Source organism: Zootoca vivipara, chromosome 16, assembly GCF_965207765.1.
Source record: "Zootoca vivipara chromosome 16, rZooViv2.hap1.1, whole genome shotgun sequence".
Lineage (NCBI taxonomy): Eukaryota > Metazoa > Chordata > Lepidosauria > Squamata > Lacertidae > Zootoca > Zootoca vivipara.
In genome coordinates this window covers 38240514-38266389 of record NC_142599.1, presented here as the reverse complement: position 1 = coordinate 38266389, position 25876 = coordinate 38240514, and the positions used below count along the sequence as shown (strand labels likewise).

The following is a 25876-nucleotide window of genomic DNA, read 5'->3' as shown; positions in this document are numbered from 1 at the left end:
CCATGAGAGTTGAGGCCCATGCTGTGCAGCTGTTCCTAGCAGGTGGGGTGGGAAGCAACAGGCAGTGGAGGGTAGGCCACACAAAGCCTTCCCTTTCCCCAACAAACTCAAAAGGCCGAAAGGAAGCCTTATTAGAAGCTGCCTTCTGGATATATATTGCATTCTCTGCATTAGAGTAAGCCCCCCCCCCCCTTTCATTCAGGAAAAGAATGGCAGCTAATTTGCGATGACAATGCTTCCTTTTGGGTGGGTGGGTGTCCCGCATTTAACCCAACAATGCCTCCATTTAAATCTTAAATCTTTAAGAGGAGGTCCGGCTATTGGAGGCGATGGCTTGGAAGAAGACCCCTTTCCTTTCACAGCCCCTGATTTTTTAAATGCTGATTTTCCTCTATAGGTCTTTAGATATCCTGCTGGAATCTCAAATGGCTGGACCCGGTGGGTTCTTTTCTGCATTAACACCCCCCCCCCCCGTAGCTTCTGAAAAGGGAAGTGGCAAGGTTTATTTCTCTGAGTGATCTCTCTCTCTCTCTCTCTCTCTCTCTCACACACACACACACACACACACACCACCACACCACACCACACCACACCACACCACATGTGTGCACACACTTTTAACATTACTTTGATTTCCTTGGTTTATTGTTGTGGGAACAGAGGTGTTGCCCCTGTGTCAGTTGCTTGCTATAATTCTGAACTTGTTCTGATTTTGCAGTGTGCTCAGAACATCCAAAAAGCGCATGTGTTTGTGTGTGCATGAAAAGGTCACTGTGGAGGATTGCAGGATTGCTCAGCCTTCCAAGGCAACTGGAAGAATTAGCTAGCCAGTGGCTCCCTCCAGATGTCTTGGACTACAACTCCCATCAGCCTCTGCTGCTAATGGGAGTTTTAACCCCTAACATAGAGGCCCAGTGTGTGGCGTAGTGGTTAGAGACTAGGAAACTGGGAGAGACCAGGGTTCGAATCCCCACTCAGCCACGAAACTCATTGTCGGTAGCCTTGGACCAGTCACTCTCAGCCCAACCTACCTCACAGGGTAGTTGTGGCAATCACTTGTTACTGAGTCAGATTGTCTTCCATGAACACAGTTTTAGCAGTGTGTCCGTAAGTGACTGTGGAGGCTAATTCTGGATCCACACGTCCTTCCATAGTGAGAACATAGGTTTCCGGGCAGGAGTTGATCACGGTGAGGGTTTGCCAAGTGTGCCTTTGTATCAGCTTGTTTCTCCCTTTTGTCCTGAGTTCATGCTTCTTCAAAGTCCATGACACCTAGGATCGATCACAGCTGTGTGATCTTGTACTAATTGCAGGATAAACATGTTTTTAAAAAAATAGATTTACGTAACTTCTGCAAAGTGGGAATCAAGCCCCCCGGCTGTTTAATGATGAGTTAGCCTGGCTTTTTAATTTGCTGAATGATAACAGTGAGGTTTGAAGAGACATTAGTCTGCTTCCAGTGCCTGTACTAGAGGTGCCTTCTGGAGATATTGAAGGAACTGTAAAGGGGTTTTGAAACTGGGATAAAAGCCACCAGCCCTTGTTAAAGGAGAAGATGGCTGCTTTCATTCCCTTTTGCAGTAATGCACCAGATAGTTTGGAACAGGTGCTCTGAGCTCAGGCTTCCAAGGAAGGTTAAAAATAATAAGAATAAAAGGTTTCTTTGGCTATGTTACAAGCAAGAGGAACAAGCAAGTGGTAGGTCCTCTGCATGGAAAAGACAGAAAAATGCTACTGGGTGACTGAGAGAAGGCAGAACTGCTCAATGCCTACTTTGCCTTTGTCTTCACCCAAAAAGAAAGCAATGCCCAACCTGGTAAAAATAAAATAATCAATGGAAGGAAGGAGGAGCAGTCCAAACTCATCTCTTTCTTTTTTTGATAGAGTTACAAGCTTGGTGGATCAGGGGGATGCTGTGAACGTAGTATATCTTGATTTCAGTAAGGCTTTTTTATGAAGTCTGCCATAATATTCTTGCGGAGAAGCTGGTAAAATGTGGGCTACATGAGACAAACTTAGTTGGTCTCTAAGGTGCTACTAGAAGGATTTTTTTTATTTTGTTTCGACTATGGGAGACCAAACATTGCTACCTACCTGTAACAAATACAAAAGTTACCTTTGTGTGTGCACAGACTCACACACCACCATCCAGGAATTATCAGAATCTTAAGGATCCAGTCCAGCTATGAATATTATTTTCACAACAACCCTGTCAGTAGGTTAAGCTGAAGGAGAGTGACTGGCCTGAATTTCTTGGCCCTTGCCTGGGGCAGGTTACTAATTTACCATAGTGAATTCACCGTAAGGTGAATTTGGGTGGGGGGCAGAAGCGGGTGGGGGGGCAGAGTCTGACTTTGTGTACAAGTGTCCTGGTTTTGTACAACTGTGTTCAAAACACTTAACATTACACCAGCCTTGAAAGGTAGGGCAGCCCTGTTTCTTCTTTCCCACCCCCTATTCCTCACAAGGGGGCTCACTGAATTATTATTTGGGGGGGGGAAGGTGATTTAATCTAAGAAGTGTGCATGCACACGAAAGCTCATACCAATAACAAACTTAGTTGGTCTCTAAGGTGCTACTGGAAGGAATTTTTTTATTTTGTTTCGACTACGGCAGACCAACACGGCTACCTCCCTGTAACTATGCAAATGCTAGATTGGAATGCATGTATTTCACCTAGGCCTAAAACCCTTTGTTTTCTTGGAGGCCCAGTCCTGGTGGACCCATTGCTCTGGCAAAACCACCAAATGCTTCTGAATGCCTCTTGCTGAAAATCACAGGAGGGGAGAGTTGTGCTCGGGTCTTCGCAGGCTTCCTGCTGTGGCATCCGGTTGACCACTGCGCGAACAGGATGCTGGACTAGGTGGGCCCCCTCTGACCCGATCCAACAAGACTATTTGTGTAGAACCTCCAGGTCCAGAAGCAGTCTATCTAGATTCCTAGCTTCATCGGGTGTGAGAAGTCGGATTTGGCTGCTGTGAAAACAGGGTGCTGAGCTAGAAAGGGACCCATTTGGCCTGATCCAGCAGCCAGGCCCTTCTGTTAATGCTAGTTGCCAACCAGGGTCTTGAGGGTGGCGGCTGTGATTCCTGCCCCCCTCCTCAGTGAATTGTGCAGACCTGCAAGGCCTTTTCCTCCCTCCCCCGCAAAGGTGTCTAAATCTATGCCAAATTCCTTGGGCTTCCGGCCTGGCCGCATGGCGGGAGCCCTACCTGCTAGTTACGGAGCGCGGCTGGTGGAGGAGGAGAATGTGCCGTAGCAAAGGTAGGCCTGGCGCCTGCTCCCTTGCTCAGCTCCCATGGGAATTTGGTGCTTGTTTTGCTCGATTCCCCCCCGCCCCCCCGCCGGCATCCCTCCCATCGCAGCTGTCCCTGTCGAGCCCTGACCTCATGAGCTCACGCTGGGAAGCCGAACTCAGCGGCCTGCCCCCTTGCGCTTGAGAAGCAGCCGCTGGCTCCCCTGCCTGTCGCCAGAAATCGGAGGCCCACTTCCACCGCCCTCCCCCCCCTCTGTTCCTGCTTGGTTCCTTTTCTCCCTCGGCTCCTCCGCCCCACTGCTCCAGGAAAACCTCCGTAAGGTTAGTGCTGCCTTTTTAACAGGTTCCTCCTGCTCTGTCACTTGACCAGGGAGGAACCACCAAACACGCCCTTTCTCTCTCCCCCTCCCCACCGCCAATTTCCAGGTGCTCCTTGGGAGCTTCGCAGGGTGGGGGGCATGCCAAGCAGATCTTCCCATTACTCTCCCCCACCAACCTCCTGTGGGGCGGAGGAGTATCTGCCCCGCATACTCCTTAGGGCCCTTCTTGCTTTCCCCCTATTGCAGCGAGAAGTTTTTAGTGTTTAACGTTGCCTGGCTCAATGTTGTGTCTGTGTGCTTCTGAAACCTGAGTGTGCGTTGGAAACTAGACCTAAATAGAGACCTGCTTCCAGCCAGCATCCTGTTTGAAACAGCGACTGCAATACATTCAAAGCACATGGAATGCGCATCTCTCCCCCCCCCCCCCAAGCTGCCCACCCTCCAGTTCTGGAAGTGGAAGTTAATCCCTTGCAGACCTACAGTTCCCGGCACCCTTCACAAACTATAGTTCCCGGGCTTCTTTGGGGGAAGCCATGTGCTTCAAGTGACCTGTAAATGTGTGGTGGGTGCACAGCCAGGGACCACTTCCCTACGCTTAAAAACCACATAGGTGAGGCTTGAGGCAGGCAAGCTGTTCTCTGCTTCTTTCTAGAATCTGGTTTTTTGAGGTACGCTGTTACTAAACATGGGGGCTTCATTTTGCTATACTGCCTGCTGATAGGCCCGCTCTCACCCCCAAGTTCAGGCTTAATTCTTCTTTTTTTAAAAGGTGTCATTTTGAAGAGGAGCACTGTCCGGCCTTTAGGTGTGTTCAGTGCTTTTGGGAAGGGAAGACTGATAACCCACAAGGTAGATGTTTGGAGATGGATATTTAGGGGGCAATGATAAGGTCCAGGCCTCTCCCCAGGACCATATCATGGGAGAACTAGGGTGGTAGAGAACAAATGCTCGCCCAAGGTTAAATTTCTCTTTTTAGACCCACACCTGCTCACTGTTCACCATTGGTTTGCAAAGAACCATTGGCTCATGAACAACCCCTCTTTTACCTGGCGTCCTCAACATGGCGCAGTCTCTAGGGACCTGTACCACATTACTTTTATTTAATTTGTTAATCAGTTTCTATACTGCCCTTCATCCTAGGATCACAGGGCAGTTTACAATGTTGTTGTTGTTGTTTAGTCGTTTAGTCGTGTCCGACTCTTCGTGACCCCATTCGTGACCCTTCGTGAGTTTACAATAGAAAAACACAAAAAATACATAACGCAGTAACAAACAAAAACAATACACCCCCTCCCTAGTTATAAAGGCCATAGATTTTTTAAAATTAAATTTCTATACCATACTTTCCTCACGGTGCAGAATGCATGGCCTTTAGCTGTACTGAGTTGTGTGTTGTTGGTGGGGACACAATTTATGTTTTTCCTTTGCGAGTGCTGGCTGGCAATTCCATGTTGGGGGATGTCAGAAATGGATCTTGGAGGGGGGAGATTTGTGATGTGTTGCTCTTTATAACTCATCTCCCTCTCACTTCTCTCAAGGACCCCACCAAATCATATCCTGCGACGCTGGATATTAACACATTAACTTTATCCCTGCGTCGTAGAATTGTAGGGTTGGGAGGGATCCCAAGGGTCATCTATTCCAACCCCCTGCGACACAGAGGGCGTTGTTATCATCAAGCAGTCTTCGTGTTTGTGTGAATCTTGAACCTTGTTGCATTTTTTTTTTTAATGACAGCATCGGGGTCAGCTAGGATTGCCTCCTTTTATTTTCCCCTTCCTGGCAGAATTCCTGAGCCTTTCAACAGCTATGTAACAGCTTTTCCCAATGCAGAAGAGTTGCAAAGAGGAGTGAACTCCACCTGTTGGATTGTCTCTCTGGGGATGTTCACATTCAGTGAGTGTGCCTGCGTACCAAGGAGTCAACCGGCACACTTGTACAGTTACTCGCATGTAACGCTCTGTGAGTTGAAATAATTTTTTTTTAATGTCCAGTAGCACCTTAGAGACCAACTAAGTTTGTTCTGGGTATAGGCTTTTGTGTGCATGTGTAGCTGTGCACGCAGTAAGCACATGTGAAGACTTGTGCCTGTGTTCAGTGTCATGTGTGAACAAACCTGTGTCACGGGGGGGGGGGGGAGACTACCCTCATGCTCAATGAAACAGGTCGCCTGGAAGTGCCCCCAAATCATACCTGGTCTATTCCTCAGGCAGCAAAGCTTTTTGTTTAAAAGGGCTTGCTTTAAAACAGTTTAGTCAGGCTGAAATAGCGGAGGGCGGCCAGGGAGCGGGAGGGCGGCCAGGGAGCGGGAGGGCGGCCATCTTTTCCGCCTCAGCCTTCTTCCCCTTGACACCTTTAACAGCAGCCTGGTTTGCTGCAACATAACCAGGCAAAGAAGCCTTTTCTCCTCCATTTCTACCCAGAGGAAGCATCCCCTGCCAGGCCAGCGGCAAGCCAGCACGAGGGGAGAAGCTTCCTACTCTGGGGCCTGGTCTGGGCCTTGTCCTAGGCCTCCCGTTCCCTTTCACCGCAAGCCACGCTCGCCTGGCCTAGGACAACAGGAGAGGCAGCCGTCCGCCTCTTGTGAAAGCGTTTCCCTCCCCTTCCTTCTCCCCCTCAGAAGCCGATCCCTCGTGTCACGTAGTTATTGGCAAAGCAGCCGTTTCAGTTGGCCTCCGTGACAGACGGGTCTGGGGGCCGGGGGGGGGCATTTCCCCAGTTCATGCCAAGGGAAAGCTTTGTCTGACAGAAAAATGAAACCTATATAACTAGTATGTTCTCTCTCTCATATATATATATATATATATATATATATATATATATATATATATATACATACACATACTTGGGTTCCCTCCTCTCCCTTCAGAACTAAATCATATGTGCAGGAACATATCTCTTGTCAGTCAGGAAAGGGAAAGGGAAAGCTGTCTCTCCACCACAACCACCCTCTCTCTGTCTTCAAAATAGCTGTTTCTTGAAATAAACCCCTCAAATTGGAGAAAACCAGAAACTAACTAAAAGAAAATAATAATAAAAAGGCTTCAGCAAAAATGCCACCTCCCTCCTCCACCTCTCTGGCCTCCTGGCTCGAGAAAGATTTCCTCAGTGTCTTGGTCGCTGAAGCATGAAACAGAAGATTTGTTTATTAAAAAAAAATTTATTGGCTTGTTTATTCGCCGAAGCAATATCTCTGTGCCCACCAAAGCGTGAAGCAAAATAGGCTTTTGTGATTCATTTCTTTGTTGTCTTGCTTTTTTGCCGAGGTGCTGTCAGGTTGAGCAAACCTGTCTCCATCTTGAATTCCTGGCTTTTTTTCTCTGAGGCCCATTTATGGTTTCTGTCAGCAACCGTACCATGCTTCAATAACACATCTTCAGGTGTGGGGGTGCCAAGGACTTGGGAGACGGGGATTCAAATCCACATTTGGCCATGGCCAAGTCGCCATCTCTACCTCCCAGGGTTGTACGATTTTAAAAAATGGAGGAAAGGTGCGATAGAAAAGTACATTAAATGCAAGAAGTAATCAAGTCCTTGTTCACTCCATAACAGACTTTACCAGCCCCTCAGGGCCTGCCCCATTCATTCCCTTTGAAAGCAAAATACTCTCCCCCTTGAAAGCTGAACAGTTGTCACGTCACCAGTTAATGGTTTACCGTGAGCACTGAGATCACTGCCTATACAAGTTTTAATCGGCCATCATGCCTTGTTTTTCTCCAAATAAGCCACATTTGGTAAGCCGTAATAAGCAAACTGTCGCTTCGCACCACAGTTTGTTTCGAATGGCACGCATTACGTGTGAATTCTGCCTCTGAAACTTGCCCGCTTGTCATTTTTTAAAATGTGCGCGTCTTTCCACACACCGAAAGGGTAACGTCCAAGCGCGCAGCTTTTCCCTTTAATTAATTTTAGTTTCTTCAGTGCCGCACTCAAGGGTGTCCCTGCGCAAGGGTGACTTCTGCCAAACTGATAACAGCCACACATGACAGGACAGGCAGCACTGTGATTTGGCTCAACGAAACATGCGCAGATATTAAGAAAGCAGAATTCACATTTCTTTGTGTAGGAAGTTTGAAAGCTGGGAGTACCTGAAGCTCAGTGCTTTTTGCTTATCTGCCTATTGTACTTTTTGTAATTAATATATCCTGCATAGTTATTGAAAAGAGGCAGCTCAGAACCATTTATGTGTGTAGAATAGTGGGTAAGAAGGATGAAGACACAGCTCTCAAAACAACCAGCTCTTTATTCTAGCTCTGAGTCCAGACTGAACAGTATCTTAGCCAACTGGCTTATATACTGTAGTACTCAGTAACGTTGCAACAGTAACAAACTTCCCCTAGCTACCCAATCTGTGAACAGCACTCTCAATCCTTCATTTGCATGTTGTGGACCTGAGTGAGAACTGCAGCCACAGTGGGCAGGGTAAGAACTGCAGCCACGGTGGCCAGAAGGAGTACTGCAGTTAACTTAATACATAACAATGTGGTTCTTCCAGCGGTGTCCCATCCAGGCCTAAACTGATGCATACGTACGGTAGCTATTTCTTATTATATCTACTACTGTTATTATTTATTACATTTATCAGTTGATTTATGCAAGGAAAAATTCTCAAAACGATTTGACCAAGATAAAATGCAATAAAAGCATTTTAAAACCAGACAATTTAAAATCAATGGGCAAAATACATAAAATGCTCAAACAGTGGCATATTAATGACAAGTTCTACCCAACCCTACTATAGGAAGCAATTTAATTACAGCTTAGAGAAGGTTTTGGAGCATTCACTGGGTTACCCCAAAACTTCTTAATTGTGTGTTTTTTTAAAAGGCTCTTCAACCAAAAAAGCTTACTACAGCATAGTAGTTTACAAATCACTTAAAAACAAACCCCACACAACAATGTGAAGACAGTCCCTCCCTCAGGCTCACAATCTGGAAAAAGTCACAGCACAAAAGGAAACGTGGATTGGGAAGGAGGAGAAAATAAGCTCAGGTGCAAGTTTAGTTTACCTGTAGTTACAAGTCTTTATAGTGACCAACTGGGATGGAAAAAGTTCAAGGGAAAGAGGCGCCAAGTGTTGCTGTGCCAATGGAGTGACTCAGTGTCCCCATCTAGCTAGCATGGTGTTTCCTAGGACCATACTTGCCTGGGAACTGGGCATGTCATGTGTCCGGGGGGGGGGGGGTTACAAAGTAGTGGGGAATGTTAAAATTGTCCCATTTTGTGTGTGGGGAGCCTTGTCATAGGTAGAGACGTAAAGAACTTGCTGGCAGGGGTGGGGTGGGGTACACATTTGAATGGAGGATTTTCTCCCAAGCCTTTTTCCTTTTGGAGAAATGGAAATTATTTCGGCTTATGGAATATTTTCTTTTAGAACGGCATTTCCCAAACATGGGTCTCCAGCTGTTTTGGAGCTACAGCTCCCATCATCCCTAGCTAGCAGGACCAGTGGTCAGGGATTATAGGAATGGTAGGCCATAATATTGAAATGGCCGCATGGGAGAAGTTGTAGGACAGGCATCCCCAAACTTCGGCCCTCCAGATGTTTTGGACTACAATTCCCATCTTCCCCAACCACTGGTCCTGTTAGCTAGAGATCATGGGAGTTGTAGGACAAAACATCTGGAGGGCCGCAGTTTGGGGATGCCTGTTGTAGGATGTAGACCTAAAGTTTACAGCATGCTATATGCTGAAAGAAAACTACTGTATATTCCTGCGTATAAGACTACTTTTTAACCCAGGAAAATCTTCTCAAAAGTCAGGGGTCGTCTTATACAACGGGTCGTATTTCTTATACGACGAGTATATCCCAAACTCTATATTTTAACTGGAAAAGTTGGGGGTCGTCTTATGCGCCCAGTTGTCTTATACGCCGGAATAGGTACATGAAAATGATGTACGGATGGTATTTAACTCCAAGTAGATTGGCAAAAATGGGTAAATCAAAATCAAACACATGCTGGAAATGTAAAGAAAAAGAAGGTACTTCCTACCATATGTGGTGTTCCTGTAAGAAAGGAAAAGCTTTATGGGAAATTATTTATAAGGAATTGGAGAAAGTGTTTTAAGATCTTTAAAAAACAAAAAAAATTAACCCAGAAGCTTTTCGCCTAGGGATTCTAAATACTGAGATCCCAAAAGACCAAAAAAACAATTGTTTATGTATGCTGCAACTGCAGGTAGAATGGCTTTTGCCCAGAGATGAAAATAAGATGTAGTAGGAACCAAGGAAGAGTTGCTAATTAAATTAATGGATTATGCCGAAATGGCAAGGTTAATGGGTGTAATAAGAAACCAAGAAGAAGAAGAAGAAAATTTTAAAGATTGGAGGAAATTTGTGGAATATTTGAAAAACATATGTATGCAAAGAAGTTCATTGGCAGGGTTAACGTAAAACAAGCAGTTAAACATATTATTAAAAGGAACTAAATAATAACTTAAAAATGGAGTCATGTGGAAAATGCAGTATGAAAATTGAAACTAAAAAGAAACCACAAAGGGGGGGGGGAGAGGGAAGTAAAATATATGTGTACTAGAAATGTATGTGATTTGTGTTTTTGTAATTTGTATGTCTATAAATCTTAGGGGGGGGGATTATTTATTTATTTATTGAAAAGGAATTGTAGTTCAAAAAAACAGCTGGAGACCCAAGTTTGGGAAATAATGTTTTAGACAATACTACTGAGCTAGATGGACCCAAGTCTCTGAACATGAGAGCTACCCTGTTTCTCATATTTTAAGACATACCCATAAAATAAGCCATAGCAGGATTGTTAAGCATTCAAGGAATATAAGCCATACCCCGAAAATAAGACATAGTGATAGGTGCAGCAGCAATGCCGGCCGCGGCAGGAGGAGAAGGAAAAAAATAAGACATCCCTTGAAAATAAGCCATAGTGTGTTTTTTTGAGGAAAAAATAAATATAAGACGTGTATGATATGAGAAACACGGGTACCTGTCTTTCTACGAAAGAGCAACTGTTTTCCTTTCCCTCCTTGCCTTCCAGAGCTTTCTGAATCCTTCGCCATGGGGGACATGAAAACCCCAGATTTTGACGACCTCCTGGCGGCTTTTGACATTCCCGACATCGACACCAACGAGGCCATCCACGAGGAGGCAGAGGCACACATCAAGCCCATCCCTGTGGAGGCGGTGGTCCCTGAGCACGTCCTCCCTCACGCTGACATCACCACAGTCAGCGTCATAGTGAAGAATACCGTCTGCCCCGAGCAGCTGGAGGCTGTGGACGGACGCGTCAAAGACAGCCACGTTGTCGGGCCACGCCTGCTGCAGAACGGCTTCTCTGCCCCTGAGGCGCTCCATTCCTCCCCCACTCGCCCCACAGAAGGGGTGGCCACCGCGAACGGAGAGTGTTGGACCCCGAAAGAAAAGGGGGCCAAAAGCCTCGACATCTTTTCCCATTTCAGCCCCGACCCTCCTGAGGACGGGGAGGCCAACCTCATCGACCAGCCGCGAGAATGCAAGCCCAAGGAGAAGGGTCCCCTCTCCCCGCCCCACGTGCTTTCTTCGGTCCCCCCGCTGGAGTGCCACGAGCCGTCGGCAGGGGAGGCCGCAGGGCCCCTCCCCCCAACATTCCCACAGTCCTTTGAAGGATGCCCAGCCGGTGGAGGTGTGGGCCTCCCTCCAACCCCTGCTGTTCCCCAGGTGCCCCCAGTCATCAAGCAGGAGTCCGATTGCGAGACGCCCTGCCGGGGGGCCAGTCCACTGGGCCGCCCGAAGCCCAGTTCTGTTTGCTACCCTACAGACGGTTCCCCCATAGCACCCTGGCCAGGCTCAGACGCAAACCTCTGCGTCAGCTCCCGCGGCACCCCAGAAGTCAAGCGCTCTCCCTCCAGCCCTGGGGACTCACTCTTCAAAAGCTCTCCTCCGGAGGCAGAAGCAAGCCCCGGGCCCTCCACCTCCCCAAAACATTCCAGCAGCGGGACCCTGAAGGAGGAGCCCATCGAGAAGCCTGTGCAGTGCCCGCCAGATGCGTCCAGCGAGGAAGAGGACGAGGACGAGAGTGCTGGTTCTCCCTCGTCCAATTCTTCGCGGCCCCTGAAAGTGAGGATCAAGACCATCAAGACTCCGACCGGAAGCATCACCAGGACGGTCACCAGGGTCTCCTCTGACACAGAGCCAGGAGCCGCCAAGCCACCTTCGGACCACGACTCACAAGAGGCTGCTTCCGCCGAGGAAGCCGTGCCCCACGCCTCTGCGGAAAATGAAGGAGGCGCCACGGAGCCCCCCAGCCCCAAAACGGTGGCCGCCAGCCCCGCGAAGGTTGCGGAGGGGCCCAAAGTGGTCAGTGTGCAGCTGGGAGACGGGACCAAGATCAAAGGAACGGTGCTGCCTGTCTCCACCATCCAGAACGCCAGCAGCGCCATGCTGATGGCTGCCAGCGTGGCCCAGCAGAAGGCAGTGGTGCTGCCCAGCAAGGCCGTGGCCAAGAACATTGTCAGCCTGGTGCCGCAGGCCCTCCCCAAGGCTGGCGTCGTGGCAGCAGCGGCCCAGGCGGGCGGGGCCAGCCAGAAGGTCAACGGCACCACAGTGGTGGTGATGCAGCAGTCGCAGAAGTCCTCGCCCACCGTGGCTGGCACAGTCATCTCCCGCAGCCAGTCCAGCCTGGTGGAGGCCTTCAACAAGATCCTGAACAGCAAGAATCTGCTGCCCATGTACAAGCCCAACCTGGCGCCCCCGGCGGACTCCAGCCTGACCCTCCCGCCGCTCGGGTACCGGTGCCTGGAGTGCGGAGACGCCTTCGCCCTGGAGAAGAGCCTAGCGCGACACTACGATCGGCGCAGCATGCGCATCGAAGTGACCTGCAACCACTGCACCAAGCGCCTGGTCTTCTTCAACAAGTGCAGCCTGCTCCTCCACGCCCGCGAGCACAAGGACAAGGGCCTGGTCATGCAGTGTTCCCACCTGGTTATGCGCCCCATCGCGCTGGACCAGATGATCGGGCAGCCCGACATCACCCCGCTGGCCTCCCTGGCCTCCCTGAACGCCAGCAAGGCCGCGGCCACCATCGCCCAAGAAGGCACGGCCAGCGGGGCAGCCACGCACGACCCGCCCGTCCTCCCCTTGAATGGCAGCACCGAGCAGGCCGCCACCAACTCCTGCCAGTGCCTGGAGTGCAAGGAGCCCTGCAAGGACAAAGCCGGCCTCGCAGCCCACTTCCAGCAAGCCACAGCCTCCGCCTCCACCTCCACGGTGAGGGCGCTAGCAACGCTGTCAGGGTGGTATTCTGTTACTATTATTGGCATTTCATAGAATCATAGTTGGAAGGGACCCCAAGAGTCATCCAGTCCAGCCCCTTGCGATGTAGGAATCACAGCTAAAGCATCCATGACAGATGGCCACCCACCCTCAGCTTAAAAACCTGCAAGGAAGGAAAGTCCACAACCTTCCAAGGGAGACCTTTCCACTGTCAAACAGCTGTCACTGTCAGAAAGTTCTTCCAAATTTTTAGTCAGAATCTCCTTTCTTGCAACTTGAAGCCATTGGTTTGAGTCCTGCCCCCTAGAGCAGGAGAAAACAAGCTTGCTCCCTCTTCCATGTAATAGCCCTTGTGACATCCATGTAATAGCCCTTGTGACATTTATGTGTCACTTGGACTCCATCATTTTGATCCCACCTTTCCCTCCAAGGAGCGCAAGATGGTGTATGTGGGTTCCCCTCCCCCAATCTTCTCACAACAACCCTGGGAGGTAGGTCAGGTTGAGAGTCTTCCTCCCCATTTCAGCTGAGTATTGTCCTCACTTACAGAAGAAGAAGAAGAGTTTGGATTTGATATCCCGCTTTATCATTACCCAAAGGACTCTCAAAGCGGCTAACATTCTCCTTTCCTTTCCTCCCCCACAACAAACACCCTGTGAGGTGGGTGGGGCTGAGAGACTTCAGAGAAGTGTGACTAGCCCAAGGTCACCCAGCAGCTGCATGTGGAGGAGCGGAGATGCGAACCCGGTTCCCCAAGATTAGGAGTCTACCGCTCTTAACCACTACACCACACTGGCTCTCTGGAAGCGGCTCTGCAGGGTTTCAGGCAGAGAGCAGTCCTAGACCTACCTGGAGGCAACAAGGTGCTCTGCCACCGAGCTGCCATTCTTTCGTTGGCAAAGCCCTGATTCCAGGGCACAGTTTCTGCGGTTCCTTGCCAGGGGCAGAGTTAGCACTCGTTACACCTTCCCTCCCTCCCCCTGCCTGCCTTATCCAACATAAATTAACCTTTCTTTTTGCTCCTTCCAAAAGGTGTGCACCGCCTGCCCCATGATGATGCCCAACCGGTGCAGCTTCGGCGCCCACCAGCGTATGCACAAGAACCGCCCGCCTCACGTCTGCCCTGAGTGCGGGGGGAACTTCCTCTTGGCCAACTTCGAGGCACACCTGAAGGAAGCCTGCCTCCATTTCTCCCGGAGGATAGGCTACAGGTAGGGGTGTCTTGAGTGTGAGTGAAAACCCGAAAGGCAGTCTCTTTTTCCCATTTTTTTTTTAGCTCTGTCACCCAGCATGGATTAAGTTGATTCCTGTTTTAATGATTCGGCCGCTGAAGCAGGAATCTGAACTCGGGACCAAGCTGAGAGCCCTTTCCCCCACTCATCCCTGATTTCAGAGCAGGGCATCCATGGAGTGGAGGTCAAAATGGTGACGTGAGAATTAAGGAAGCTTTGCTGTAGTTCCCGCTTCCCATTTTTGATCATTGTATGTTCCATGTCTGGGTGGCATTGGAGCCTAAGATGCTGGCTCGATATTTTGGCTCTTTCCTCCACCCCCTTACTTATTTATTCATGCCAGTGCCCCACCTTTCTTCCATCATGGAACCTGGTGGCATTGTACATATGGTTCCCAAGTGGCCACCAGTTGTTGTTATTATTACAGTGGTACCTCGGTTTATAAACAGTCCTGTTTATGAACTATTTGGTTTACGAACTCTGCAAAACCGGAAGTAGTGTTCCAGTTTGCGAACTTTACCTCAGTTTAAGAACAGATTCAGTTTAATTTGGAACGGATTAAGTTCGTAAACCGAGGTACCACTGTATTATCATTTATTTCCATTCACTTACCAGGCCCAGGCCTCATTTGCCTTCAGATCATCTCCACTCAGTGCCCCCTGGCCCTTCTGTCTTTTTGTCAAGGGAGAGCAGGAAGGCAGAGCCATCTCTTCTGTTCAGGACCTGGCAGGATGGGCCTTTTCCCTTTCTCCAACATCCAGGTAGAACTCAGGAAGTAGGGCTCAGCTGCCATCACACCATATTTTCCAGTTTATCGCCTTTGAAGTGGTTGTTTCCTTAAGAACTTTTCCCTGCCGCAGGAGCCTGGAGAAGGTTGCGAGAACTTTTGATACTGTTTGGAGGGCTTCTCCAGCCAGTCCTTAACTCGGGATTCCAACTTTACTGTCCAATGGAATGGCCCCGCTTCTCCCCTCCAAAGCTTCCTCTGTTCATTTCCACCAAGTAAGAAAAGCAGGTAGCTCCCAAAGAGAGGCCCTTTTCAGTCAGCCTCCCCAGAGAGACTCACGTACCACCTTCTGTGTGGTCTCTTCAGCAAGAAAATGAATACTTTTTCCTTCACTATGTGTGTCTTGAAACCAGGCTGCCACCTCATTGCTAGGAAGGTTTTCCTTTGGGGTCTTTCCAATGCAGAGCAGACCCATTGTTGTTAATGAAGGTTGTTATTACAGTGGTACCTCTACTTACGAATTTAATGCGTTCCGAACGCACATTCGTAAGTAGAAAAAAATTGTAAGTCGAATCCCATAGGAATGCATTGGGAGAAAAAATTTGTAAGTCGAAGCAACCCTATCTAAAAATTTGTAAGTAGAAAAAATCCTATCTAAACCGCATCCAAGATGGCGGATGGAGCTCCATTCATAAATAGAAACATTTGTAAGTAGAGGTACCACTGTATTATTTTATTTATAAACTACGTTTTCTACAAATTTGGTGCCCAAAGCTGTTCAAAACATTCTAACAGCCCAAAAGTAATAATACGTTAACCGTAATGTTTAATCAAAATGGATATAAATTGGCATGCATAAATAACAATTTATTAATTTCAGTAGGTCTTCTCTGAGCATCGGCTGCAACCTTTTACACCTTTATTGTTGATTTTAATTATCACATGTTGCAGTTTTAATCATTGTTTTGTTTTGGTAAGCTGCCCAGGGAATGTTTTAAGTGATAGGCGTATTGATCAGTAAGACCTCCCGGTTCTCGTCCTCAGGTGCCCGAGCTGCTCAGTCGTCTTTGGCGGAGTAAACTCTATCAAGTCCCACATCCAGACGTCTCACTGCGAGGTTTTCCACAAGTGCCCCATCTGCCCGATGGCGTTCAAGTCAGCACCCAGCGCTCATGCCCATATTTACACCCAGCACCCAGGCTTCAGCAACCAGCAGTCCAAGTGAGATGGCATGTTTGTGGGTGGGTGGGTTATGTCCACTGAAATTAATGGGCACGACTCTACTGTGTGTGGGACACAACCCTGTGTGTCTGTCCAAAAAACGACTAGAGCGGAAGGAGGCCTTTGGGCCTCCAGATGCTGGACTTTTAACCCCCATCATCTTCATAAGAAGACCTAAGAAGAACCCTGCTGGATCAGGCCAGAAGGGGGCCCATCCAATCCAGCATCCTGTTCTCAGGGTGGCCAACCAGATGCCCTAATAAGAATCCCAGAAGCAGGACCCAAGCACAGCAGCACTCTGCTGCCCCATGGCTTCCAGAAGTTGATGTTCAGAAGCATTAATTTAATTTAATTTATTAAATTTGTTAGTCACATTATCTTGCCCAAGAGATCTCAGGGCAGTTCTCAACATAAAAATGCAGGATGAAAGCACAAAGTAAATACTTTAAACAAAAACAAAACAACACAATAACACCCCACCCCACTCTCCCATAGTGGAAGCAGGGCTTCTTGGCCTTCTGAGCCACAGGAACAAGCATTCCCCAGTCCCTCCAACCTGTTCGGGACCAGGAGTCAGGTGGCAGAGGCAAAGACTCTTAACCTGAACAGGAAGGGCATGCAGACCCAGAGACTGTGCGGCCAGATGAGTTGGTGGGGACAGTGGTGCCCTGGGCCAAACATGTGGCCTTGCCATGTTGTGTGCAAGCCCTGAGCCTCCTTCCCTCTGCTGGCGTGGGAGGCTCCTAGAGAAGCCCAGGCCCTTTTGAACAAAAGAGCATATTGAGGCACGGGTGGTCCTAACAATTTGGCTGCGCCTGATGGTACTCCTATAAAAAGGTCTTGTCGGTTTCAGTTTCTCCATTGCTGGAGCGACTTCAGAGCTCTGGGTTTCCTCGGAGCACAGCCTGAACCGGGCCTTGCCTCCAGCCGGAACCTCACCTTGTCCGACACCCCAATTCAGGACGGATAAAAGGAAGCATTGGTTCATTCAACACATAGTTAAAACGATGAAACTCCCTCCCGCAGGAGGCACTGATGGCCACCAACCTAGAACGGCTTTGAAAGAGGATTAGACAAATTCACTGAGAAGAGGCTGCCCGTTTGCCTCCCCAGTTTGAGGCAGCGATGCTTCTGAATCCCAGTTGCTGGAAGCTGCAGGAGGGGAGAGGTCTCTTCTGCTTGAATCCTCCCTGTGGGTTTCCCAAAAGAGGCATCTGCTCAGCCACTGTGAGAACAGGATGAAGGACTAGATGGGTCATTGGCCTGACCCAGCAGGCACCTCCTGGGTTCTTATGTTGTCTTGCACCCCGGCTGATTCCTGCTGTGCTGCAGAGCAGGACAGTTCCTTTCTGAAAGCCCTCCTGTTCCTTTCATCCTCTCCAGGATGATCTTCAAGTGTGCCATGTGCGACACGGTCTTTACCCACAAGCCCTTGCTCTCCTCCCACTTCGACCAGCACCTGCTCAACCAGAGGGTGAGCGTCTTCAAGTGCCCAGACTGCCCTCTTCTTTTCGCCCAGAAGCGTACGATGCTGGAGCACCTGAAGGTGAGTGGCATTGTGGGGTAGAAGGGGGAAGAATTGGGGGGGGGACAGGGGGGATCGGTAATTTCTCACTTCTGTTTCCCCACACCTGGTCTAGTTCCACTTTTGCTGTTTTCGGTTGAGGGAGCCGTTGTCTCTTTCACTTACTTTGGGAATGGGTAGCATGAGCCATTAATCCGACAGGGAGAAGGAAATTATTTCAGCCCTCTAGGTAATAGTGCTCTAGGCAGGAAACTGCATGTGTGTTGAAGTGTACCACAGCAGCAGCACAGAAAAGGAATATGATGCTGTTTTCAGGTTCCTGAGAATCATAGCTTTCTAATCCTCACGGCCGCTGGCTGCAAAATCCTGGCTCCCAAGCACTGCAGTTTTCATTAAAAAAGAGGGGGGGGATTACTGGTCCCCATGTGTACAAAGATAAGGTTGGAAGAGTGAGCAAGAGCTGCTCAGGTCTCAGAAGAGAGACTTAACTTTTGGAAAGCAGTGCAGCTGGCAGGGCGTCTGCCTTGCATGCAGAGAGCCCCTCCACTCACCTGCTGCCCATCCATGAAGTGAAGCTGGGAAATGATGTTGACCAGTCCAGTCACTTTCTCACAAGACCATGAGAAGAGCCTGCTGGATCAGGCCAGTGGCCCATCTAGGTCCAGCAACCTGTTCTCACAGTAGCCAACTAGATCCACAAACAGGATTAAGGCACAAGAGCCCTCTCCCCTCGCCTGTTGTTTACAGCCGCTGGGATTCAGAAGCATTGCTGTCCCTAACCATGGAGGCAGAGCACAGTCAGCAGGACTAGTAGCCATTGATACCCTTCTTCTCCATGAATTTGCCTAATCTTCTTTCGAAGCCATCCATGTTAGTGCCCATCACAGCCTCCTGAGGGAGGGAGCTCTATAATTTAACTATGTGCTCTGTGAAGAATTATTTTCTTTTGACTGTCCTGAATCTTCCAACATTCAGCTTCACTGGAACGTTCCTGAGGTCTAGTGTTACGAGAGAGGGAGGAAAACCTTTCTCTATGCCGTACATAATTTTATGAATCTCTTATAAGCGCACTGATGAAGGAGATTATAGTGGCAAAACGAACCTATGATTCGGACTCAATTCTCAAACATTTCTCGGCTACTCTTTGGAAGAATTTACAGAACATTTCTGAATATAAGAAATGTTCTTATATTCTTTTACTGAATATAAGAGAACGTATTCTTCTGCTCTGGAGAGTCAAAAATTGGCAAATGACCTGAATCAGTTTTATAGCAAAGTCAAGCATTATCAACTAGAGCAATTCACTTGGCGCCAGAGGCACCAACAACAACCTCAACCTGTTCTGAAGTCACTACAGGGACAGAAGGCAAAAGCTCCAGGCGCGGTCGGAGTGGCTCCTCTTTGTTTGAAATAGTGTTCTGCACACTCCGATCCTCACACAGATATTTAACAAATATTTTGTATAAAGTACATTTACATTGTAAAATTAGCCAAAGCAAATTCCAAGTATGTAAGTACTTGGCGAATAAATTTCTATTCCATTCCATTCCATTCCATTCTATTCTATTCTGTCATTTCACCCCTTAACTCACCTTGACTCCAAACTGAAAAGTCCTAGAAAGCTGCCACCATTCTTCATAGGGGATCCACTCCATCCCCTCAGTGGTTTTTGTTGCCCTTCTCTGAACCCTTTGCCCCTCCTTCCCTCCCGGCGCCAGAGCACCCACCAGCCCCAGAAACCCAAAGAGGACCCCGCCGCCAAGAAGCCAGTTGCTGCCCCGCTCACCCCCAAGCAGGAGCCGGCCGAAGAGGAGCCCCCACCGCCCGTCTCCAAGCTCTCGGAGTCGCCGTCGTCTTCTTCGGAAGACGAGGAGCCGCCCAGCTCCCCGGAGCTGCGGAAGAGCAAGCGGGGCCGCTTCCAGCGCAAGTCGGAGGGGGGAGGGCGCTCCCGGAGCAACGGCTGCACCTGCGGGATCTGCCATTCCTGGTTCCCGGAGCGGGACGAGTATGTCCTGCACATGAAGAAGATCCACGGGAAGGTGAGGGAGGAGCCACGGGCGGCAGTGGGGTGATGGCAAGGGAGGGGGGGGGGCTGTCACCAGCATCTCTGGTTTTAAAAGGCCCAGGGAGCAGGGGATGAGAAGTACCTTGAGTGGCAGAAGGGACAGAACTTCATTGCCGAGGAAACTTATTCATTTCTATAATGTCATGCCCCTCTGTGTGCTTTGCTAAGAACAAAAGGTCTCTGCCCCCTGGAGGCTTACAGTCTAAAACTCAAAAGACATCGAAGGATAATAAAGGGGCTTGGGGATACCTCGAAAGGGTCACAACTCTCCTCTCCCCCTTTACACTGTACTGAATCAGGTACAAGGCAGGTCTCTGCCCCTCCAAGAGCTTACAGGGAGTGGGATGGAACCAGAGGGAAGAATTGCAGCAAAAAAAGATTGCCTTTGCAGATGCCGGGTTTAGAGGCTTTGGGGTGGAGGCTTTGGGGTACTTTGGGAGCAGTAACTCGCTTTTGACCTGAGTTTCTTTCTCTTCTCTTCTCTGTGGCCCCCTGCCCCCACCCCCACAGTGCGTAAAGAAGTTCCCATGCCACCTGTGTGAGAGATCCTTCTGCTCCTACCCCAGCCTCCGGAGACACGTCCGGGTGAACCACGAAGGCATCAAACGTGTCTACCCCTGCCGGTACGGAAGGAGCCCATCCTCCTGGCCTCTGGGCTGGTTGGCGAGTCAGGCAGTGTGTGTGTGTGTGTGTGTGTGTGTGTGTGTGTGTGTGTGTGTCCACGCACTCCATCTTTCGTGTGGGTCTGTTGCGCCCTCTGCTGTAAAATCAGGCAGTATGTGTTTGTGTTTGCTTCTGTGGAATTGATTCAGCTGCCCATGGTAGTAAGATTTTAGATGATTTCAAGGTAATTTTTGCCAAGGGTTGACTGCAGAGGGAAGGGGTGGAGTGGAGGCCGCTGGAGATATTCCTACCATGTCCTGAAGACAATAAACTTATTTTGGAAGTAAGTCAAGACTTTTCAGCACCCCGAGGTGAATCCCATAACTTGTGCAGAATTGTGAAATGCCCTCACAGGAGTCCTGACGAAAAGTACAGAACACACAATGGGGTGGCAGATGATGCTGAGAGTGCCAGGCCCTGCCCCAATAAACTTACAGATCTAGATCTTGTAAGGGGAACAGAGGCTCCTCGTCTGCACTCTTGAGCTTTGCACATCTCTTCCCAGCCTGCTTCTGAAGCACTTTGTAATGCAGCCACCACTGTCCAGAACAGCCTTCTATTATTTTTATTTATTGAATTTATATACCACCCTATACCCGAGAGGCTCAGGGCGGTTCACAGAATAAAATCAAGATATAAACCTACCTCCTTTCCCCTTCCAGGCCGGGACACCACCTCTACTGGCTTCTCACTGCTCCCCCTTTCCTCCTACCCCAGGTACTGCACGGAAGGCAAGCGGACCTTCAGCAGCCGCCTCATCCTTGAGAAACACATTGAGGTGCGTCATGGCATCAAGGTGACGGACGAGACCCGCAGCCAGGAGGTGCAGATCACCCGCATGGGTGCCAGGAACTCTCAGGTACGGGGCGGCGGCAGATGTCTGACACGATGCAAAACCACTTCCCATCTTGCTATTTTCCTGCTTGAGGACTAGAATCTTGCTTTTCTTTTAAGGGAGGGCGGATTCTTCAGTGACTGAGCCATTGTCTGGCATGCAGGGGAGACCCCCTGTCTGAAACTCTGGAGAGCCACTGCCACTCACTGCAGGCAGTGCTGAGCTACATGGACCATGGGCTTGTAAATGTAACTCTTAATTTGCAAACTCTTATGATCCCTGCTGTTGCACGTGGTCAGGGGTGTACTGCCAAGTAGGGTTCAGTTCCTCTCTGCATCCAGAATCTTTGCCACACACCTCCCCAGGTCTACCCCACCACCCCTTTGCCCAGCCCTGAGGACTAGAACCATGCCACTGCCTCTTGGTTTTTATCCACTGAGAAGCAAAGATGCTCATGATGTCATTCTTGCTTGCATGGCTGGCAGGATCAGTCCTACAGCATGCTAGACACCAAGCCTTTTTTTTAAAAAAAATAAACACTTCCACCCCCCCACAGGCGTCTGGCCGGAAGCGGAAGCTCTCCGACGAAGGGGACTCATGCAGCGAGGAGCCGGACAGCACCACCCCGCCTTCGAAGACCCCCAGGGGCGACCGGAAGTTCCACTGCCGCAAGTGTGGCTACGTGGCATGCTCGGCGGCCGACTTCCAGGAACACATCCCCCAGCACAGGACAGGGGAAAGCGCCCACCAGTGTCGTGAGTGTGGGCTCTGCTTCACCTCTCAGGTCTCCCTCAACCGCCACCGCTTCATCACCCACAAGAAGAAGCGGGGGTCGGGCGATGCCGGCGGCTCCAGCCCCCGGGGGGGCGACCCCGAGGAAGCGTCCCCGCCAGCCGAAGAGGGGAAGCTCTCCTGCACCGTCTGTGGCAAGGGCTTCGACACCCAGCTCAACCTCAAGACTCATTTCCGCACCCACGGAATGGCCTTCATCAAAGCCCGGCAGAACGTGGGGGCAGAGAACTAGGGAGTGTGTGCACAGGAGGCTCTGCCTTGCCCCTCTGCCACCCAGGGACAGCGGTCGGAGGTTGATCAGCGCCCCGAGGTCTGGGTGGGAGCAGTGGTATACCCCCCTCCCCATGCCTCACTTAATAAGCTGTGATTGTGAAGGGGGGGCGAGGAGCCTTATTTATAAGCAGCTGTCTCTGCTGTTGGCTTGGGACCTCGGTTGTGGGGTGTCTTGTTACTGTGTGTTTTTTTAACTCCTTCAGCTTGGGGTTATACCATGGGGCAGAAGGCAAGGGAGAAACATTACATTACATCCGGTGGTGCTGAGGAATGGGACTCCGAGCCCCAGTGGATTAAGGCTGCTGTGCGCCGGGGTGCCTGCCTTGCCCTTGCTGAGAAGACCTTCCCGTCAGCTTTGCTTGCTGATCACTGGAAAAGGCAGGCGAAGCCTCGCGATGCTCCCCTTCTGCCTTTCCTCCTCCTCCTCCGTGCACAGGGGCACTAACCCATCCCAGTGCATGACCCCGTTGCGTTGCCCCCTCCCTCCCTCCCCTCTGATTTTGCCCCCTCCCACTCTTTCCAGCACCCTCTTTTCTCCCCTCCAGGATTTCCAAAAGCTTCCTGGGTTTTAGTTCTTCTCTTCCCTCCTCGAAAAGAGGGATTCGTTTCAGCTTCACCTTTCCTGTTTTGTCGTCATTTTTTTATATATATATAAAATCATGTTCGCAGCTGCAGGACCGGAAGTCGCAATTAGCTACAGGTTAGTGCCTCTGTTCTCCCCTCGCCCTTCTCAGTCGGAATCATGGGTCAATTGTTCCGCTTCTCCGAAGCACGACGTTTCCCTCCGCCCTCCTTCACTGCTGATCATAATACTGACTCCTTTTTTGTGTGTTAGCGCTACCCTTTCCAAGCCATTCCAAGGGGCAGGGTTTTAAAAAGCAAACAAACCCCCAATGTTATTGGTGTTTGGCTCACAGTGTGTGTTGTGTTGATGACAATCCAGACCAGGAATGGGGGTTATCTGTGGGGCCAGTCTCCAACTCCCACCGTCAACCCTGAGCACGAGGCATGTTGGCTGCTGGGAGTTGGGCAGAGGCTTCTCCATCACTGTTACAATGGGCACTCGGTCAGCAGCCATTGCCCCCCGCATCCCAAACCTGCCTGCCAAACTACGTGCCACCTCTTCCAGCTTTTCCCAAGTGGCTGAACGGAGAATGAAAACGGGGGTTAGGAGGCAGATGAGGCTCTGTGTGTTTGTGTGTCAGCTGAAGGGTGGTGGTGGGAACCTCCAGAAGGTTCAAAACGGGTCCACAGCGATAACTTCCTAATATTTGGTGGCCAGGAAAATCCATTTATGGGGAGGTGTGGACAGGAGGCAGAGGGGGATGGCTAATATTGCCTCCCCTGAGCAGAAAACGAAAAGGCAGCTGTAGTGACCAGATACATGTCTGAGTGGCAACAGACCTACCCAGGTGGAAGGATACGGACACGAGTAGCTGGGGGATTCAAACGTTTGCACACTCCCCCCCCCTTGCATAAAATGCTGGTGCCCCATTTCTGCCCTTAATTGCAAAAGGGTTAGGAAGGCATTGCTTGACCCTGTCCTCAATTCACTGGGACTTTGGGGGCCTGTGCCCTTCCACCGCTGGTGTCCAATTTCAGTGGGGCTCTCTCAGGAGAGAATTTTTACGATGGCGACAGTCCAGTCAATCAGTCAATCTCTTGATTAAGGTCAGTGACCCGTATTTAAAGCAAACAAATCAAACCTTTGTGCAAATATATAACACACCTCCCCATCCTATCTGTCGACACTTAATGGTATGCCAGCGCCCCCTGGCGGTTGGATCAGCTGCATTAATCTTGTATTGACAAACTTCACTGCCAAAGGGGGTGTTTGTCTATATCATGGTCTTGAGTGTCTGCCCTCACCTGCCACCTCAAAAAAAAACCACTGCCTCCAGAATGAACTTTAAGTCCCTTCTGTAGATGATCATTCCGAGGTTTTGTGACCAAGAAAACAGCACACAATGCTGCCTCTTTATTCTAACAAACGTTGAGCTTTTAGCTTCATATTTCAGTAAAGGTTTGGGAAGCGGCAGTTCTGTGCTTTAAACCCCCCCCCCCCGCTCCCACAATCAGATCATGTGTAAAGGTAAAGGGGGGGTACTTTTGTGCTTTGTCTAAAAGGAAACCATGGAAGGGAGTTTCGTAGATCTCTTTTAAAAAAATAATAATAACGTGCACAAGTGATTATTTTAGTAACTTGGATTTTCTTTATTTGTCTTTGACTCGTCACTAATGCTTATTAACCAAGCGCGTGTCCTTTAAACAAATCTGTTAACATACACTTTTTAACTAAAAAGAAAAAAGAAAAAGGTAATGAGTGTTGTAATTTCCTGTTTCTGAAAATATTAGTTTGCACATCCATTAAATTCATTTTGGGGAGAGATAGAAAAGAGGGAGGCCCTTTTCAGTTTTGTCAAATGGTTAGAGCAGGGAGGAGTTGCCTGTGGCCTGTCTAGGTCACTGTTTCACAAACTTAAAATAATCGCACTCCCCTCCTGAGAGTTTCGTTTTCCTGGCTTATCCCTTCTCGGGAGAAGATAATTTGGGTGTAGTTTTAATAATAATGTTTTTAATCTTTGAATTGTTTTTTTTTTTTGCAGCTTTAAAAAAAACCTTCGGTATGCTAAAGTAAAAGAAAAAAAATCTTGTGTACCCTTTGAAACCCTTTCACATACCTCTGGTGGGGGCCAGGTACCACACTTGGGGAAACACTGCTCTAGAACAGGGGTCCCCAGACTATGGCCTGCGGGCCAGATGCGGCCCAATTGGCCTCCCAATCCGGCCCGTGACGACCCCTGCTGCCGCCCGCTCTTACGGCGCACAGCGCGGTGGCGCGCTTCCAGGTCGGAAAAATCGCCAAAAATTGTTTGTGCGCATGCGTATGGGCCTCTCCCGACCCAGAAGAGGTCATTTTCAGTGCACTTCTGGGTTGGGGGAGGCTCATACGCATACGCACAAATGATTTTTGGCGATTTTTCCGACCTGGAAGCGCGCCACCGCGCCAGTAAGTGTGTGCGCGCATGCGCATGGGCGCACACTCCCCCGCCCTTCGGCCCGCTGCGCACGCACTCCCCTGCCCTCCGGCCCAAAGCCGGGTAAGTCTGGGGACCCCTGCTCTAGAACAACCTTTGCCAACCTAGCACCCTCCAGATGGCTGGGGGCTGATGGGAGTTGTAGTTCACGACATCTGCCTGCCTTAGGCCTCTGGCGCCTTTTGACCATAGGGCTATTCAGACAGTAAGCTGCGTAGCTAAATATCTGGAGCGGCACCAGCTTCCCATCTCTGGGCCAGAGAAGGGTGGCTGAAAGTTGATCTTTAGACTGTTTTAACTTTTTTAACCCCAACCGTAACGCATCACAGGCAAGAGCATAGGCCAGAGAAATGGATGCTTTTTATTACTGTGTTCACACTTGCTTAAGAAGGAAATATTGTTCTTCATAGAACTGGGCTCCATCTGGTTCTCCCCATCTCCTCCTCCTCCTTTGGCAGTGGAATTGTAGAAGTTGAGATTCTGTGGGCAGGATGAGCAGAGCACTCTGCGTTCAAATGCCCCCCCTGCCCCCCACCCCCATCTGCTTTTAATGCCTTTTTCTCCCTTAGCACCAGAACTGGTTTTGGCAATCTTCCGCAATGGGTATCAACCCCACTCTTGAATCTGCATGTAAGTCAGTCCTGCTGCACCCAATGGGATCCTAAGCAAGAGAGGCTTAGCAGTTAGCGAAGTGTGGGTTGTCTGTGGT

The 25876-nt window shown here is 49.6% G+C and overlaps 1 protein-coding gene across 2 annotated transcripts in view; it reads left to right on the top strand.

Moving 5' to 3' along the window:
• The window catches only part of ZNF687 (zinc finger protein 687), a 30499-nt gene extending 6050 nt beyond the window's left edge, over positions 1–24449 (top strand). Inside the window, exons 1-9 of one of the 2 annotated variants that reach the window (XM_088659821.1) lie at positions 5400–5538; positions 10584–12790; positions 13829–14007; positions 15800–15976; positions 17360–17522; positions 19220–19540; positions 20077–20189; positions 20947–21088; positions 21621–24449. In XM_088659821.1, the coding sequence (XP_088515947.1) occupies positions 10604–12790; positions 13829–14007; positions 15800–15976; positions 17360–17522; positions 19220–19540; positions 20077–20189; positions 20947–21088; positions 21621–22088 (3750 nt within the window). In that variant the 5' untranslated portion in view covers positions 5400–5538; positions 10584–10603 and the 3' untranslated portion in view covers positions 22089–24449. Of the gene's footprint in view, positions 1–5399; positions 5539–10583; positions 12791–13828; positions 14008–15799; positions 15977–17359; positions 17523–19219; positions 19541–20076; positions 20190–20946; positions 21089–21620 lie in introns of those variants that run through there. The other variant, XM_035098942.3, reaches the window with a different exon arrangement.
• Positions 24450–25876: the final 1427 nt, after the last annotated feature.